At 37.9% G+C, this 17,775-nt stretch overlaps 1 protein-coding gene across 1 annotated transcript in view; it reads left to right on the top strand.

Moving 5' to 3' along the window:
- VPS35L (VPS35 endosomal protein sorting factor like) overlaps positions 1-17,775 on the top strand; it is a 42,112-nt gene that overhangs the window by 17,285 nt on the left and 7,052 nt on the right. The window contains exons 21-27 of the mRNA XM_059484117.1: positions 174-259; positions 1,915-1,995; positions 4,267-4,330; positions 6,282-6,380; positions 7,139-7,216; positions 8,315-8,429; positions 17,316-17,455. Of these exons, the coding sequence (XP_059340100.1) occupies positions 174-259; positions 1,915-1,995; positions 4,267-4,330; positions 6,282-6,380; positions 7,139-7,216; positions 8,315-8,429; positions 17,316-17,455 (663 nt within the window). The remainder of the gene's footprint in view (positions 1-173; positions 260-1,914; positions 1,996-4,266; positions 4,331-6,281; positions 6,381-7,138; positions 7,217-8,314; positions 8,430-17,315; positions 17,456-17,775) is intronic.

Below are 17,775 nucleotides of genomic sequence, written 5' to 3'. Positions count from 1 at the left end.
GCCATCAGTCCTTTTCCATTAGTTCCACTTTTTCATCCTTTGAGATGAATTACTGTTTTAAAAACAGATGAAAATAGTTTTACCTAAATAGCTGTGCTTATAAAACTTATCCAAAATAAGTGTTTTGCTTATAACATACCTTATTTTACTTGTTTATGTATTTGTACTTTCAGGAGAAGTTCTTGCCATTTCTGGACATGTTCCAGAAGGAGAGTGTGAGAGTGGAGGTTTGCAAGTGCATTATGGAATCTTTTATTAAGTAAGTGGAGAGTGTTAAAGTGAAATGCACTCTGGAGGCTCTGGGAAACTTACTGAAAGATGGCTAGGGAAGAGGTGGCAGTATATTGGCTATTTAATTTAAGAAGGTGTTGCAGGCTATGGGAGAGAAAAAAGAAAATGTGTCAGTTTTGTTAATCTATTGATGGACTGTTTGACTGTTCACAAAGAAAGCTGAAGTAATTATATTGATGCTGACTTGCTGAATTAACAGTTAACAGTTCTGGGTTAACTGTTAATTATGGAGCTTTTTTTTTTTGTGTTGCCTTGGTTTATGACATTTATTTCACATTCCAGTTGGTGTGACAGCACAGAGTATTGCTACAGTTGAAAATGAACTTAGAAAATGAAAATACATTCTACTGTTCTGAAAGTCAATCAGTCCTTTTCTTACCAATAATTAACAAGTTTCTTGAAACAGTTTTCTCATTTCCACCTTCCCTTGAGATATTTATATTCACTGCTGAGTCCCCCAAACCTTCTCTCCCCTAGGGCACCTGGGGCCAGCTCTCTTGGCTTTACTGCCAAGAAATGAGAGATGCTGTGGCCCCTTAATCATCTTAGTGGAGCTGCTCTGCACATGTGCCTCTGTACCTAAACCTGACACTGATCCTTCCTGCCTGTCCCTGAGTAGCTGAGAAATTAAAATATATCTTGGTAAATCCAGGATTGTTTTATTTTAATGTTCTTAGATTGCCTCAGTGTATCACATGTCCACCTTACTGTGTCCCTTAAGGAGTCAGAGTCTGTGCCTTGGCAATGCAAATGTGTATATTAAGATAATATTTCTTGGCTGACATTTATTGCAATTCTACCCTGGTTAACCATGTGATCCTTGATGTTCATTGGTTCACTGTTGGGAAGGATGAAAATTTGACAAGTAAGTCTCACAGATACATATACTTGGCAGAAAGACTTTTGAATGTGGAATCTGATGAAGGAATAGAGATGGAAGCAAGTTTTGATATAGAAGAAAAGAATTACTGAGCCAGTCTTACTGGATAACCAAGGAGGCAAAGGGTATGTTAGTTAGAAGGGGTTTTTATGACTTAGAGCAAAGGATAAACCCACCTCAAACAAGATGTTTTTACCAAGCAGAAAGATAGCACAGGCAAACAAGCCTGCTGATGTTGCAAGTAGAAAAAAGGTCTCAGAATTTTCCACTGCAAGAAAACTGAAAAACAACTTCTAGCTTAAACTGTAATGTACTAACTTTTAGTGATTGAGGAACAGTAACATGAACATGGTAATTATAGCAGTTATGATAGGCTATAGATAATAGTTAAGGTTTAGATTGGTTCTGCTGTATTAAGGTGCTCAGCAAAGAAAAGTATAAAATGCAATATAACCAAAACCAAAGGATCTCCAGGCCTGCCTGCAGCTGGAGCTGGCAGCTGTGGGCGCAGGCTCTGTCACCCACCACCCTGGACTGCTGAAATAAACTGCAATTTGGAGAGCCCCTGGAGTCCCACATCCCACATTTCAGCTCTTACAGCTCACAAATGAACTCAAAACTTATGCAGTGTCATACAGTGCTGGTGATTGAAATGATGCATTAAATGGGTGTCATTCCAGTCATTGTTTTCCATTTTGACACAGAGCAGGATTGTTGATCACTTTTTCTGCCACCCTTTGCAGGCACCAGCAGGAGCCGACGAAGGACCCCGTCATCCTCAACGCCCTGCTGCATGTCTGTAAGACAATGCACGACTCTGTGAAGTAAGATGAACTTCTCCTGAGCTCTCATTTATGCACAGTGAGGCTGCCTGATGTGGTTTCATGTTTCTGGGGCTGTTTGTTTCAAGGTGGATTAAGACATGAATCCAATTAGTGCTGAGGGAAGAGCTGTGCAGTGAAGTGGCAGCATGTACCATTTGCTCTTTAATTACTGCTGTATTTTGAATACTGAAGCAGAATTTTAAAAAGGAGGTAGCAGTGGTTTTGTAGCTTTCCAGTGAAGCAGAGACACTTTACAATCCAATCTTCAAAACACTTTGAGGGTGAAACCAATGTAATCTTTGAGTTCTAGTGAATAATAAGCTATTTCTGAGATTCAAAGGAATGTGTAGCTACTGAAGCACAGATTGCCATACTCAATTACACCTTTTTGTGGGTCAGTGTTTTCAGCCATTACAAAGAGTGTGAAATCTTTAAAAAGATACCTGGAAGATCTCTAGGAACTTCAATAGGGGAAGCTAGAACTGAGAAGCTGTACAGCCATCTATATCTTTCCCCTAATTCCTCCTCTTCTATTTTGTCCTTGGCTTTGAGACCCAAGGTTGTTTGGGATCCCCTGTGCCCTGTTGCACCCTCACTGTTGTGCAGTGTGGTTTTGTAGGTAACCTGCAAAAATCATAGCAAAATCTCTGTCTGATTGAAAACAGAGCCAGCATCAGAATGCTGCAAATTCTAGCTCTCAAGAGGACAAACCTTTTTTTCCTTCTGGTTTGGGTTGAATTGTAAGGGCAGAGTCTCTTTTGCCACTCTCAGCCCAGAGCCTCTTTGTATGGCAGATGCTGCAAAGGAACTTAAAACTTTCTCATCCTCAATGGGCCATGAATGCAAGATTTATTGTCAATAAAGAGGTCAGATTTAGCATGTAGTTCAAATTTATACCAGCTACAGTGCTTTATTTTGGGCTAGAGTACCTTATTTGGCTGTATGTTGCACTAAAAGCCACTTCAGCCTTTAAATAGAACAATATATTGTACCTAAACCAGCTTATTAAAAAAAATAAAGCAGTTTATAGCAATTCCTCTGACACTTTGCCAAAACAATTTGATAGTTTACTGGGGCATTTAAAATCCCTTAAACCAGCAGTCCCTTGAGCTAAGAGGGTTGTACATCTCTTGGTAAATCATCCTAAATTCCAGTTATTTTTAAGTAACTCCTGCATATGTTTTTGCATGCTGGTTGAGGAAACTCCCAGCCCATTGTGTGGGGCTGGCTGACCCCTGTAACAGCTGTTGGGGATAACAGCCTTTGGCTGGTAGGGGTCTGATCACAATTGAACTGGAAACCTATTACTGACCTGGAGATCTCATTACAAGCCTCCTGAGCCTTTCAGAACCCATCAGTTGACTCTTTTGATTGGCAATGCACTAATGAGCTAATCATGCTGAGGTTTCCTTTCCTGCCTTACTGAATTTGTATAGTAAAACTATTGTTCTCTTCCCATCTGGTGTCTGAGCTGGAAATTGGTAACTGATACACTAAAGGTCAAAGCTGGAGCCAAGCATATAATAGTCAAGGGATTAAATTGTATTAATTAATTGTAATTTAACTTTTTGTTCATCCATTTACAGTGAAACAGGTTTGACTGACTGGATTTTTATGTGATGTAAATTTGTTTCAAATCAGATTTTGGACTCTTGGTGTAGAATAAGTGTCTGTGGTAGTTTTGAAAAGAAACTCCTTTTTTACATATCAATTTAGTTCAGTTCTTACTAAAACATAAAGAAAACCAGCACTGTAGCAAGGTGAAGTTAATAATTTTTTAAATTCTGAGGCAAGGTTAGTTAAAACAAAAAGCCTTAAACAAAACAAACCCCAAATGAAAGAATAAACTAGTGTGTTTATTGTATTATACAGTGTATTATATTTAAAGGGTATTTCAAAAGCTTTATTCCTTAAATAGGATAACTTTCTCCTAAGAATAGACTTACTCATTTCTTTAGGTTTTTAGACTTAATTCTTACTCAGGTTCTTATGTTGCAGCACGAGACTGGAGCCATTTGTTTGCTACAATAAAAAACATCATTCCTTCTCCTCATGGCAAAGTCTGAGTTTTTTAGAAAATCTAAAGACTCTCAGCAATTCTTACTTTTAAAAAAATCTGTAATTTAGTTTGGTTCATGGCTGACTTGGTGATATTAATATAAAAATTAGTTTTATATAGAAAAATTTATAAAATATTATATATAATTTGAACCTTTATAGATAAATAGGATAAACAATATTCTAAAGTTTACCAAATATTTTTTTTTCTAGTGCACTAACACTTGAGGATGAGAAAAGAATGTTAGCAGCTCTGATAAATGGATTCATAAAAATGGTGAGTGACAATTTTGTGTAAGTGTTGGGTGCACCTTCGAGCTGGGATTTTGGTGAGATGCCCATGAGGAGGTGCCTGTGTGGCTGAGACCACTGAAAACCACAGGCAGTGCATTTCAGTGAAATAAGTGTGTCTGTGTTCAAAGAAATGTCACCCAGTGCTGAAGCTGACTGGGGCAAGATGAAAGTTTAAAGTACACATGTTGTTTATTTAATAGTATTCTCTGCTAGTTTTGTAAATCTCTTGTAAAACAGAGCAGGTATTTAAAAGTTAAACAGCAACTGAAGCATCAGAGAGGTCACTGCTTTATGTGAAGGAAGTTCCACTACTTGGCTCTAAGTTGAACCAATACCAGCTTTCAAAAATACAAAATAAGTGTAACTTTTTGTTATTCTATCTTGTTTATCTCAATTTATAAATAAGACAATTTGCATCATTAAATTAGTAGTCCCAGGAGAACTCCAAGTATACTGTCTTGAAATTAATCTTTAATCCATCCCTCACTCTTGTTCCAGTAAATCTTTTGCTGATCTCTTTTGATTTTGAGATGTTAGGGTATTTTAGGGAGACTTTCTCAAGCTTTCTGTATTCTCTAACCACACTGTCAGTGCCTGGTTTTTCTTTCACACAGAGCTGTCAGGCTCTGTGCCTACTTGTCCTCTTTGTTCTTTGTTGCAGTTCTATGGATTTACTCTAGATGGTTGCTTTTTCTTCAGCTATAATAATTGCTAATTAATGTTCTAATATAGTCTTGCTTTATTAAGCTTTACATGCAGTATAATTTCCTTTAGGAGGATTTCTTGCATTGAAGAAAATTTGATGTGTCTTGATAGTCCTGGTTTGGGGGGAAAAAAATCCCATAGCAGCAAAATGACTTTTATGAATTTAAACCAGCACACATTAAGATGTGGAGGGAAAAGCAATTGTTACAGTCATCCCTACAGACAGTGTTTTTGGTGAAAAAATTTATATTTTTGGGTACTTTTTCTTGAGACTAGGACTCAAGAATCAGCAATTGTACAAATAGAGGAAAAGCAGAGACAGTTGTCTGTAATGTGAGAAGCAATCCTTTGTTTTCTGGTGCAGTTGCTTTGATCTTTCACTGTATGGATTAAATGTAAATTTTATTCTAATTTTGTAAAAAATTCTTTTGCATGTGACTTGAGAAATAATAAATAATGCAACCTTGACTTCTATTAGAAAAAAAAATTGCAATAGAATACATAAATGTGGACTGCCTGGAGACTGTTCCTCATGCTCTGCTTTTAATTGACAGCTGAGACACTCCAGCTGACAGCACTTGGGTGTTTTTAAATCTACAGGGGTGGAAGAGGGTTGTTCTCACACAAAGGTTGTTTTTTGACTTCTTTCCTGCCAGAATGCAAGGTTACAGGCTTTTGCCATACTACATAAGCGTGTATTAATTAACCAAACTCAAGGAAAACCTGCTTTTCTTACTGATGTTCTAATTAGGAAAAATGCTGTTTTCTGTTGAAGGCCCTTTATCAACTAGAAATTAGAGGAATCTGAATACAGATTCACAGATCTATTTCTGTTTTTCTGAGGTTTTTTGTCTTGCTTTCTAAGCATGATCAAAACCAAGCCTTTGTTTCTCCTATAAAGAATCAAGAGTTCTGCTAGGTTTGAAAACACTTCACAAACAGGATTTAAATTTTGTTTTCTTGAAAAATACTCTATCTGTAAAGTAGACCATCATGTGGAGTGTAGACAAAAAAACCCCAAATCCCCAAACCGGTAAAACTTTCATGTTTCCCTGAAGCTGAAGTACTGCTAACAGTTAAAAGAACAGAGATTCTCTGACTGCTGTCTGTTTTTACTGCTGAGTTTTCTCCTTAGCAATTTGTAGGGATTTTGACTTTTGAATATCTGCATGCAGTTTTACAGATATTTAAGGCTACAGTGGTAAAGTCTGGCCTTTTTTCTCATACAGGTTTCCTTTGGCCGTGACTTTGAACAACAGCTGAGTTTCTATGTTGAAGCCAGGTCAATGTTTTGCAATCTGGAGCCTGTTTTAGTCCAGCTGATTCATGTAAGCCACAGTTTATCTACATTTCCTTAATAAATAGGGATATATTTGCATTTCTCCCATTCCCTGCTCAGATTATTGGTCTATTGCAAAAGTATTTTAAAGTGAACTTTGATCTCATCTCTGGTTTTATCCCCTTAAACACTCTGAAGTTCTTGCTTGACAGGCATGCATGGTATCATTGCAACAAAGAAAATGAGCTTCCTTGCAAGAGCTTTCATGTATAATAAAATAAATGGCACTTTTGTGCATTCAGAATTTGGGTTGCCTCTTCTGTAATCCTCCATCTAGGAAAGATTAGACTGTGTCTGGCTGTAGATCCAGGCAGAGTCCTGCTGTGCTTGGGAAGGTTAATCTCTTCTCTGTACTGAGTCCCAGGTGTGCATTAGCTGCCTCTGAGTCCTTTGGAACATTGTATCTTCCCTTAAATCCTTTTGTTATTTTGGTTTATGTTTTTTTAATCTGTGTTAGCTAGAAATTGTGATTGTTATGCTAGCAGGGAGGTGACAGCACTATAGCTGGGAAGGAAATGCAAAGCCAAAGGCTTGAATAAAACAAGTCTACTTTCACAAATTGAGTTATATTTGCTTTAAGGAAGTCACTAAAATTCTCCCAATAAAAAGTACAGTGGGGACACACTGTAACAGGGTTCCTTTGGACACTGGCTGTTCTCTAAATGCATGCAGTAAAACATGCAGGTTGTTGTTTGCCACTGAGGCTGGGCATTTTCTTAATGGTTTGCTTTTGTTTTGTGTGTGTAGTCTGTGAACCAGCTAGCAATGGAAACCAGAAGGGTGATGAAAGGAAATCATTCCAGGAAGACTGCTGCATTTGTCAGGGTAGGTCTGACTAATAAACTCTGAGCCTGCTTTCTTTGCAGATAATGCTGTCTGCTGCCACCTAAGTTTATCATGTTTGCAAAACCACTATGTTAGTATTTTCTGACAGTGTTTGTAGTTCCATTTTCTCTTGTTAAGAGCAGTCTTTCCTCTCTAAAGCCAAATGTTGCTGTTTAAGGAAAAAAAACTCCAAACCATCTAATAGCAGCTTTGCATTGAAAAGAGCAAGATTGACTCCCTCTCCAAAGGAAGGTTCACCAGAGAGGTGTTTGTGTGAATTCTGGAAATCTCAGCTTTTCAAATTATTTTTGAAATAAAGTACAAAATTCCTATGTAACTCGGTCACAGAGAGAATGGGAGATGAATATATAAAATATATTCAAACTTGTGTCTCATAATATCAGTGCTGATATGCTGAAATCAGGATTTGAATTTCAAATAAGGAGCTCCTTTCAGCTTTAGTGCCTCTCAGTCTATATGGAGATGGTCAAATGTGCTTTGAACTGTGCACAGGATATCCAGGTTGCTTGGTTGTGTTCCCTTCTTGTAACCTGAAATGTGCAACCGAGATGTGTCCATCTGCAGGTCCTGGCAGCTGTGTGCTCTCCTGGGCAGAGGCTGGGCTGGCACTGGGCAGCTTCTCTCTGCCTGGGGCTCCTGCTCTGGCCAGGGCTTTGGGCTTTGGGCTGTGCCCACAGCTCTGCTGCTGCAGCATCTGGTCTCATCTGCTTCCTCCCTGTAGAGCCAGGCACCTGCTCTGACCACTTTGGCACATGGCTTCTCCTGAGGACACTAATCTCCTTTTCTAGTCAGCTTTTGGTCTTGAGCTGCAAGGAGAGAGGAACTCTTTGAGCTACAGTCATAGAGAGTCAGCTTTGAGTTTATCTAGTAATAGCAACAATTAAAAAAAAAATTATTGAAATACTCATTAGAAATTTAAAATTACTGATTTTGGACTTCACATAATATTTGCTTTGTATTGAAAATCTTTCCTAAAACTGATGTACAGATTTTGATTCCTAATTGTGTATTAAATCAGTAAAGATTGTTATAACTCTGAGACAGGAATTTTATTCATTTTTTTTGCATTTACTTAAGGCTTGTGTTGCCTTCTGCTTCATCACAATTCCATCTCTGAGCAGTATCTTCACACGTCTCAATCTGTATCTACACTCTGGACAGGTTGCTCTGGCAAATCAGTGCCTTTCACAAGGTAAGGCATCAATTTGGTTACTTAAAGGTTCTCTTATTTCAGAAACATTTCTAACTGAATAATTACTTGGTTGATATCCTCAGTCATATGTGTATTTATGATGCAATTAAAATCCAGCTCTGTTTCTAACCCTGTTAAAGGAAAGCCTTGTCACATTAAAGCAGCTCTTCAATGTGATCTCAGCAGCCAGGACAGCTGACTGCAGCTGACACAGTCCTGGCCATGAGGTAGGTTGTCCTAAATCACTTAGGAATTATGGAAAGCTTTTCTCCTGCATAATTATGCAAGCACTCTAATCACAAATAATGTGATTTATTATAACTGAAAAAAGAAATAAAAACATCTGTGTAGTAGTTCACAGATTGACAAATTCACCAATGAGCTGGGAAAGAACTCCAGGTTAGGTCAGTGACAGCAGAAACTTGCTATCAAAGCACCTGCTTGACAAATGCTTAGCCAGGAAAATGTGCCACTATATCAGAGTGAAACAATGGTGTAATATCAGATCACATGAAGACTGAAAAATATACTTTCTTTTTTTGGATCTGAATTATTGATTGAAATGCACCTGAGCACATTTTCAGCCATCCTGTTAAGTAATAGTAGATTCTGACAAAAAGTGATTTGAGGAAAGGAATGGGAGCGATTCTGGCATCAGAATGAACATTAAGTCTGTATCACCATTTAATATGATCTCATTCATGTTACAAATGGAAGTCAGTTATCTCTTCCAAGAGTCTTTATATACTTTTAACTGCTTGCAGTATTTTTCTTTTCCTTTTTGAAGTGATGTCATTCTACTTTGTTTTGCACTTTTAGTCCTGACTTTAAATGTCTGCTCTCCAATAGTAAATGCTTTTCCTTTACATGTTTCCAGTGGAGCTGTGAGAGTAATAAATTGGATTACTCTGCAACATCTTTTGTTGTGGCTGTTAATTCTTTGTGTTAGCTCTGTGCTTCTTCACGAGAGCTTGTTTGCCCAGCTCTGCATTTACCAGCAAGTTCCAGCTGCAAAAACAAGCTGACTTGGGATGCTGATTAAGACTTTTAGTGCATGGTGACTGTGGCATTTCTTTGTTTTGAATCTGATGTTGCCCATACAGCAAAGCAGAGGGATTTAGAGTAAAGCTGACTGTTGTGTCCAAGTTTGTTGTGCAAATAAAGGATCTGCAAAGTCTGTTGTTGTGCCATTAGCACTGTGCAGTTGCTTTCAGAGTTTACATAAAATGGGCTCACCTTTTCTCTCTGTGGTGTTTTATTTAATTGACCAGCTTACCTTATCCTGTATGTCAGTTTTCATTATTGTTGGTGTGTTGCAAAGCTTCTCTTATTGGAAGCAAATCCAAAGCAGTTTTCTGTAATATTTGGTCTTTGAGAATTATTCCCTGACCATGTTGGGACCCATTCTGTAATTTAATATCTTTCAATTTATAAACTGCTTTTCCACTGTTTTTGTGATCCAGTTCTTCTCTGAGCGAGACTCCTGGGCCCCAACAATTGTCCAGATATTTCAGTGTGAGTGTTTACAAACGTGCTGTTGTCTGACACACAAATATAGTGCACTCACTAAACAATTTACAGATCTCCATCCTGAAATCTTCTAAGGGAGCAGATATATGCAAAGTATTATGGACTCAGTGTCTGAAATGCATGTTCATTAACCACACTCTCCTGAATTTTAGACCCATGAGCTAGGGAGGGGAGCATTTGCTCCATCTCTGCTTTTGTTAAAATGAAGCAAGAGCAAAACTGATGTTCAGTAACTCACTTCATTTACCAAGGTTTTATAGCTAATCACTTTTCTGCTCCCCTTGCAAAGCTATTTTGGGTATAATTTGTACTCAGAGACATGTCACTTGTGTGAGTAATTTAGCATGTGTTAAACAGAAACTGTCTTGGGACATTTTTTGTGAACTGTCTTTCCATATGTTGGTGCACTGAAGTCACATAATATGTCCTTGAAAGTCACTTTTCACTCAGTTTAATCTGTATCTCAACTGAATGAGTAAGAAGTAAGAAGTACTGATTAATTCATAACAGGAAATTTCACTCCAGTCAGTTAACTGGTGCCAATTAGACTCTGATCTACTAAAACCAATGCAGCATGAAGGGAAGATTTAAGAGTGTGCCATTAATGATAGCATTAGGCCAGGAAGGGAAACTGTGCCTTGTCTGTAACCTTTCTTTCATGCTGATTTGAATTAGTTTAATTGGTTTAAAATTGTGAAGAGAAATAAAGCTGAAAGGTAATGTACCTGATCTGATAGCTCAGTCAGCAGTGGTGCATGCATGAGCTTTGTGCATGCATTTCCTCCTTGAAGATTCCAGCTGCTGTTTGTAGCAGGGTAAAGTCTTGGATTTTCTCAGTTTTAAGTTTCTACAGGGAGTTCAGCTGTTTGTGAGTTGACTTTTCACTTAAACACATAACAAAATTGAGTTCTACAACTTCTGCTGGCAATAGGAAGAGTTGTCTAAATTGCCAATGTATCTGTCTTGAAAAAGAAGGATGTGCAGGTCATAACAAAAAATGGATTTATGAATCTGAGGATTGCTTTGATAAACTATCAGCAATTGGAGAGCCACAGCTAATCTGCTCATGGGTGGATAAGTTTGGGGTTTGTCTCATTCCCAGTTTCAAGGGGCAGCAGTGGTAGCCATCAGTCCTTGTGTCTCACTGCTCCCATTTCCTCTGTCCCAGCCTTGCTTGCTTGGATTTCCCACACTGTTAATGAAATCAAGAGTTTGGACACATCAAATACTTCAGTATTAGAAAATTGTAATTTTTTGTGGAATAGATTTTCTTTAAGACAATGAATTGAGTCAGAAGTGTAAATTTATAGGCTCATGAAACTCCAGCAGTGATACACTGATGGATGTCTGTCTGGGAATGTTCAGAATGGATTAAAAATGACTGTTGTGTCTTTCATCTCCAGATCCTAAGACCTGCTTTAAATGAAACGAATCTGTAATTATGTTTAAAATGTTTTAGGTGAATTTGCCCTGGATGCATACTTTGTACCTCTGGAGAGCCTATTAAGAGCCCACCTTTGAAAGGAAGATGCTAGATTTTACAGAGATGAGCTTTTCATTTCTCTTAGCTGAGCCACTGAGCACTGCATGCTGCCAGCAGGAATAATAAATTCTCATTGGTCATGCTTTCTGTCATGGGGCTGCTTGGACTAAATTGAGATTAAATGCATGCTCCATTGTGTCACTCTTCTGGACTTCTGAGACATAGGTAGGATTTTCATTGCACACATTTCCTCCCTGTGGAAATGCTGCTTTTGTCTGTCAAAAAAAAAAGAGACAGCATGAATTTTTAATATTTGGTCACAGCATTCAGCAGGTGGTAGAGATGACATAACTTTATGGTAACGTGTGTTAAGCAGCATTTTTGTTTTAAAGGCTGTGAAATCTTTGCCTCATTTGAGAAATAACATGCTGAGTGAATAAGGTAATTCAACTGATTCTGTCTGACTGATTTCACTGGGATATTGTCAAACATTAAACTTTATAAAAATGGAGAGTCTGTCCCTCAGATCAACTGCTGCAGACCTTTTTGCTGGGCAAATGCAGATTTTTGTTCTTAAGCATATAGTGCTTAATGCACTTCTAGTTATTTGTTTTGTTTTCCAGTTGTGGCTAAACACAGTTACACCTAGGAGATTGGAAAATAATTTCATTTCTATTGCAGAAAATGTTACTTTTCCATGAGTATTCTCTAAATGCTTCAGTCACACCCTGGAGAAAGTATGGTATGAAATACCTAATAAGTAATTTTAAATCATAGTCCAATCATGGTTTAGAGTATTTTCTAAATACCATTAGATAACAGTTTTTAGTATTTCTTCTTAATCTCCTGAAATCTTTATAGATCTGAAGACTATAAATAGAGAGAATTTGAGATGATGAATTTAGAGAAATAGGAACATGAGGAGATTTTCCTCATTACAGATACTAGGATTCTTGGTTTATGTTTCTCTGGTGAGAATGGTATATGGCGACTCTGTTATCTTTTTAAATACTGCTTTCCTTGAAGGCAGTAAAAGAGCTTTGGGAAAAGCACGATGTCATGTTGTTTTCCTTTCTAGCAATGCTGAGTGTTGCTTCCTTTGGACACAGCTGTGACCTCTTCTGTTACCTGGGACTTCCACAGCTGGAGGCTTCTCCCATTCCCTGAGCTTTTTCTTGTACCTCTCTTTATCCCAGCCAGTCACTTTTCTGTATGATGTGAGAGAGGTGACATCTCTGTCTCTGGAAGCTTTTCAGACTAGAACTTTATATCAGTTTGTCAGTTCTTCAAGTCTGTCTAGACCATGACCTGTTTTTGAAAGTGTCTTGTAGCATCTCCTAGGGAAACAATAATGTAGAATGATGCTTCTTGGCTTTCAGGTGCAGGTGATTTAATACATACTTCAACAAAGCTTGTACCAGACCGTGGTATTTAATAAAATAGATGGACCAGTCCTTGGGAATTTAATATTTTTAATAAATTTTTACTTTTTGGTCTTTGTAACTTCATGGGATGATGAGTTCCACAGTGACCTGCTACTTGGAAGTCTGATGTTTAGGGATTGATTTATGTTAAATGTTAGGTGAGTGGCTCAGAGCATGCAGCTGATCTGCCGGAGCAGAATTCAGCCACTCCTGATTAATTTTCTTCTTGCTGTCCATGAGATAATGCAGTCTGCAAGGTCCTGAAGAAGTTGTTGTCAGTATTGCTTTTTCTAATAAGTAAACAGTTCCATGCCCTAGCACTTTAATCTTTTTGTGCCTTTGGAAATGGGAAGATTGGAACTAGATTAGATTATTCCAGGTATAAATGCCCAACAGCAATCTAAATAATACAATGGCACCTCAGTTTTCCATTACTCACCTGGTGATTCTTATAATTGCCTTGCCTTTCAACAGCTGGTTAGGATGTAGTTTTCAGGAAACCATCTATAATGACTCCAAAATCCTTCATGAGTGTAAATAGCCTATTTAGAGCTTTCTTTCTATAGTTGTAGCAAAGGCTGTTTCTTTCCCCACATACCATACTAATATTAGAGTTCATCTGCTGCTTTATTGCTCAGAATCATGACATCCATCTGTGATGCTTTGCAGTCACGTTCCAGACCAGTCTGCAGACAGTGTCACCTCCCAGCTCCTCTTCAGGACATGTCTCTGCAAAACCTTAAGGAATGCAGAAGTTATTTTGCTCCACTGAAAACTTTTTCTTCCCTCTCCTTCCCTCATCCACCCCACCCTTTATTAAGTTATGTACCCTCATGAGGACCTTTTTCCTTATCTTCTTTCAGCTTAGTTGTTTGAAGAGCCATTTCTATAAGGATAAATATTAAAAGGTTTTTTTTTTAAATCTATGTATTTATAAAGGGAATTACTTTTAAACACAATCTTGCTGATACTTTTTATCTGCAGCTAATTCATAGCATGAATGAACATAGTACATTCCAGCTCACCAAGGATCAGTGCATTCATTTTCTAATTTCAAGTTTTTTCCTTCAAAGAATTCTCGTTTGTTTCTGGATTGGAAGTGATGTGTAGCGGTCATTAAGATGAAGAATATTCAGCAGTAGTTCAAGGGAAAACCACATTTTAGCAATGTGGCAGAACTCTCACAGTGACCCCACCAATGTGAGAAGAAGGAGATTCAAATGTCTACAATGCTTGGTTGTCAAAACAGCAATGGATTAATTTATTTAACAGAAAAAAATAGAATAACAAAACCCCACACTTGCTTCCCAATAATTTTTTGCACTGGAGTGCAAGCTTCATTAAATTTCCAACATCTGTTGGACGTGGAAGCAAAATCTTCAGAGTATTAAATTAGGTTTGACAGTGCTGTAAGACAGGGAAGTGGTGTGGAATGCAGAAGATGTGCATGGTCCCTGCTTTTGTCCTTTGGGGGGACTTAGCCTGGTGTAATTGTAGCTGTGACTAAAAATACTTTGGGTAGGTATGTTCAGCTCTCTCCCTTTTGCTCTTTGAAGGTGGACTTAAGGAGTTTAATTGTTTTCCCATCTGACTTTGTTCCTTTTTATTTTTGCCTGCCTGAAGTCTTGAATTTGTGCAGTTTAATTAGCTATCAGAGATACAGAAAATACAATGCAAGCTGAATATTTATATATGTAAATATATGGAGGTACATATAGTTGTGTGTAGGTATAATTAAACATGTACATGTGCCATAGTGAATATTGTCAATAGCAGAACATTCAACACCAATTTCACTTGTTTTTTCTTCTGTAGGAGGCAAATTCTGAAGTGCTGACTTGGATATCCAAGACTGTTAGTTTCTGTAGCCTGAAGGTCAGCATGTATGCTTGGGGGAAAGATTTATGGGATTATGGTCAAGCAGAATGAAGGAGCTGCTGTGAAAGGATGAATGTAGTGAAGCATGAAGTATGATATGTTCAGAGCACTGCACAAGATATTAACAGCAGCTGGGGAAGGCTCCATCATGGTGATTTGTTGTAATGCACAGGCTGCTCTCCCCTCATCCACTTCACAGTGGTTCACTTAAGAAGCAGTATTGTACTTTAGGCAGATAAGAAAACAGCATCCTTCATCAAAAGAAACCTTTTTTATCTTCTTTTTGGTTTTTCAATCAAGAACATAAGATTGTTGTGGTTTTCAGTGCTTTTAATGTGGTTCCTTATATCTTTTGGAAGCAAGGAAAAGTGATGTATGGTTTTGTTTTAAAACATCTCTACAGTGATAGTTTTAAAAATTTTCTTTTAAAGATACAGAGAAACCATCATTGCATAACCTCATAATTAATGTAACTCAGAATTAAACACTGATGCTCATTTCACACTTGAAAAAACAGCATGTCAGTGACAACCTTTCTAGTGAGCCTTTTCTCCAAACTCAGAGCATGTACTGCTTTCTCTGACACCTCTCTGCCAGGATGGTAATGTTTAGGTCATTTTCTGCAGTCTGCAATAAAAACCTTTGCATTGATATGCATTTATTTTTGCTTCTTATGAAGCACATATATCTTGGATAAATGCGCTTTTAGTGTTCCAGCATGAAATGGTTAGCACACATTGGCAGGGCTTCCTGCAAAATGAACACATTCTCCTTTGCCAGTTCTGGCTGTACCAGCAACAGCAGGAAGAGTAAATTGAATCAATTTCAGGTTTTCAAATTGAAGATAAGAGGTTTTGGGTTTGCACTATGGCAGAAGTTTAGAGGAGAATGAAGGATTGTGATTGCTGGGGGAGCAGGCAGTAAATCAGGGTGAGGCACTTTGCAGCTCTTTTTCAGTGGATGCTGATTGCTGCACAGGTCATTCTCGTCCTGTTATGAAATAACTTCAGCAGGCAGGAGCATTCCCTGCACAGACATGGGTACTTTGGTATGCAGACTATTCTCTAAGGCACATTTTTTCATCTGTCTGGTCACATGTTTTTATTGTAGGGTGATGTGGGACATGCACTTTTATTTTTTTCTGCTGAGACAACTGTGGAAGTGACAGCAACTCATTTACTTGTGCTAGAATGAACATCTGCTGCTGCCTTCCTTCCTCAAATAAAGCAGAGAAAGATTACTTACCTTCATTTGGGTTGGCTGTCTAAACTTATAAGTTGTTTGAAATAAACCTTCTTTCACCTCCAAACAAATGTGCAGAATAAAAGGAAGGACAGTGTTTGATGGAAGGGGTCTGTGTTGTAAGCCCTAAAAAGTCCTTGAGCACTTGTGTGCTGAAAAAACAAGAGTGAGAAGAACTACAGTTTTTCCAAAGCACATGTTTCTCTGGTATTCCTCATAAGCTTAAATTAGATATCACTTGGTACTATATTTAGCAAATTTGCTTGGAGTCTCAAATGAATTTTTCCAGAGCAAGCTGTGCTCCTGGAAATGCCCATGCCTGCCTGTGAGTGGTATCTCCATCCCAGCCATGTAACACTCTTGGCTTTCACCAAGAATTCTCCTTTTGCTTTTGATAAAAGCTGATTACATGGCCTGGGTCTCTGTTCCTCTAAAATAAAGATACAATATTAATTCTGAAGAATCCTTTGAAGTATATAGCTCAACAACTTGAGTGGGATGTGGATACTTGGATATTCTGAAATGTTGCCAAGAAAGTGCAAAACAATGTTGCTGGCAGAAATTTTTTTGTGAACTCAGCGTATATAGGAGTGTAAGAGGGAAAATATTGTTGCTTTTAATTTGTGAATATTAATCAACTGAGGAATAGATGTTCTAGTGTTTGGCATTTATGTTTTTTTAAGATTAGAGACATAATAAAGAGTTATGAAAAACCTCTTAACAGCTATTTTGCCAAGGCTGTAATGGTGGATAGTTTCTCTAATTCCTGTACTGTGATTCTTGGAAAATATTCTTTCATCTAGGTAACCAGCAATACCCCAGGTTCTGGTACTATATCAATATTTTACTTTTAGGGATTATGATTAATTAGAAATATGAAGTTGTTGGTACTTCCTTAGAACTTAACATCCTTTTGTGAATGAATTGGTGAGCAAGATAGCATGAATCTTTTCCCCCACTTTGGATTCCCCATTCTCCTGGCATCATTATTTCTTTGCTAAGTCAGTTTTGAATCCTGTGCTAATTTCTTATTATATATGCTATGCATATGAAATGGTGATGTCTCCATGTTATGCAAAGGAGAAGAGTTATACTTTCAGAAGTTTTGAGTGATGTGGGAACTTCCTTTGGAGAAACAGCACCATTCAAATTAACAGATTTCTCAAGAATCAAACCACTGCTGAGTCTTGGGTTTCTTTGCAGCTCAGTACATTCATTTTCTGTAATTTCTTTGAATTTTGAAACAAACTCAAAGCAACCATTGGGTTACAGGCATGGCTGCCATCACAGCTGGAGTGATATAACAGCAACCCTATTTTTATTTTGTAGCTGATGCTTTTTTCAAAGCTGCAGTGAGCCTTGTTCCTGAAGTGCCAAAAATGATCAGTGTAGATGGAAAGATGCGACCTTCTGATGCCTTCCTCCTGGAATTCCTGTGTAATTTCTTTTCCACATTATTGGTTGTTCCGGTAAGTGGAGTGTGTATGAGTAGCACACAGGTTTAGTATAGACTATTCTGACTTTCCTGGTTAAAAATTTAGAATAGATTGGACGTCTGGAGTGGGAAATGCAGGGATTAGTGTTCTGTGACAAGATGAACTGTTCTGCAGAATCATTCACCCCAATGCAAAATGGGGAGGCAGAATAACTGTGTGGAGGTGGAGCACTGCACTCTCAGCAACACCTCTCACTGGAAGTGGATTTGGGGTAGAGTGAAATCTCACCATCATTTAATTGTGTAAACATAATTTACTGGTTTATTAGCTAAGTATTCAAAAAACTCTAATGC

Source organism: Ammospiza nelsoni, chromosome 17 (assembly GCF_027579445.1).
Source record: "Ammospiza nelsoni isolate bAmmNel1 chromosome 17, bAmmNel1.pri, whole genome shotgun sequence".
Taxonomy (NCBI): Eukaryota; Metazoa; Chordata; class Aves; order Passeriformes; family Passerellidae; genus Ammospiza; species Ammospiza nelsoni.
This window is presented reverse-complemented; position numbering and strand designations above follow the sequence as displayed.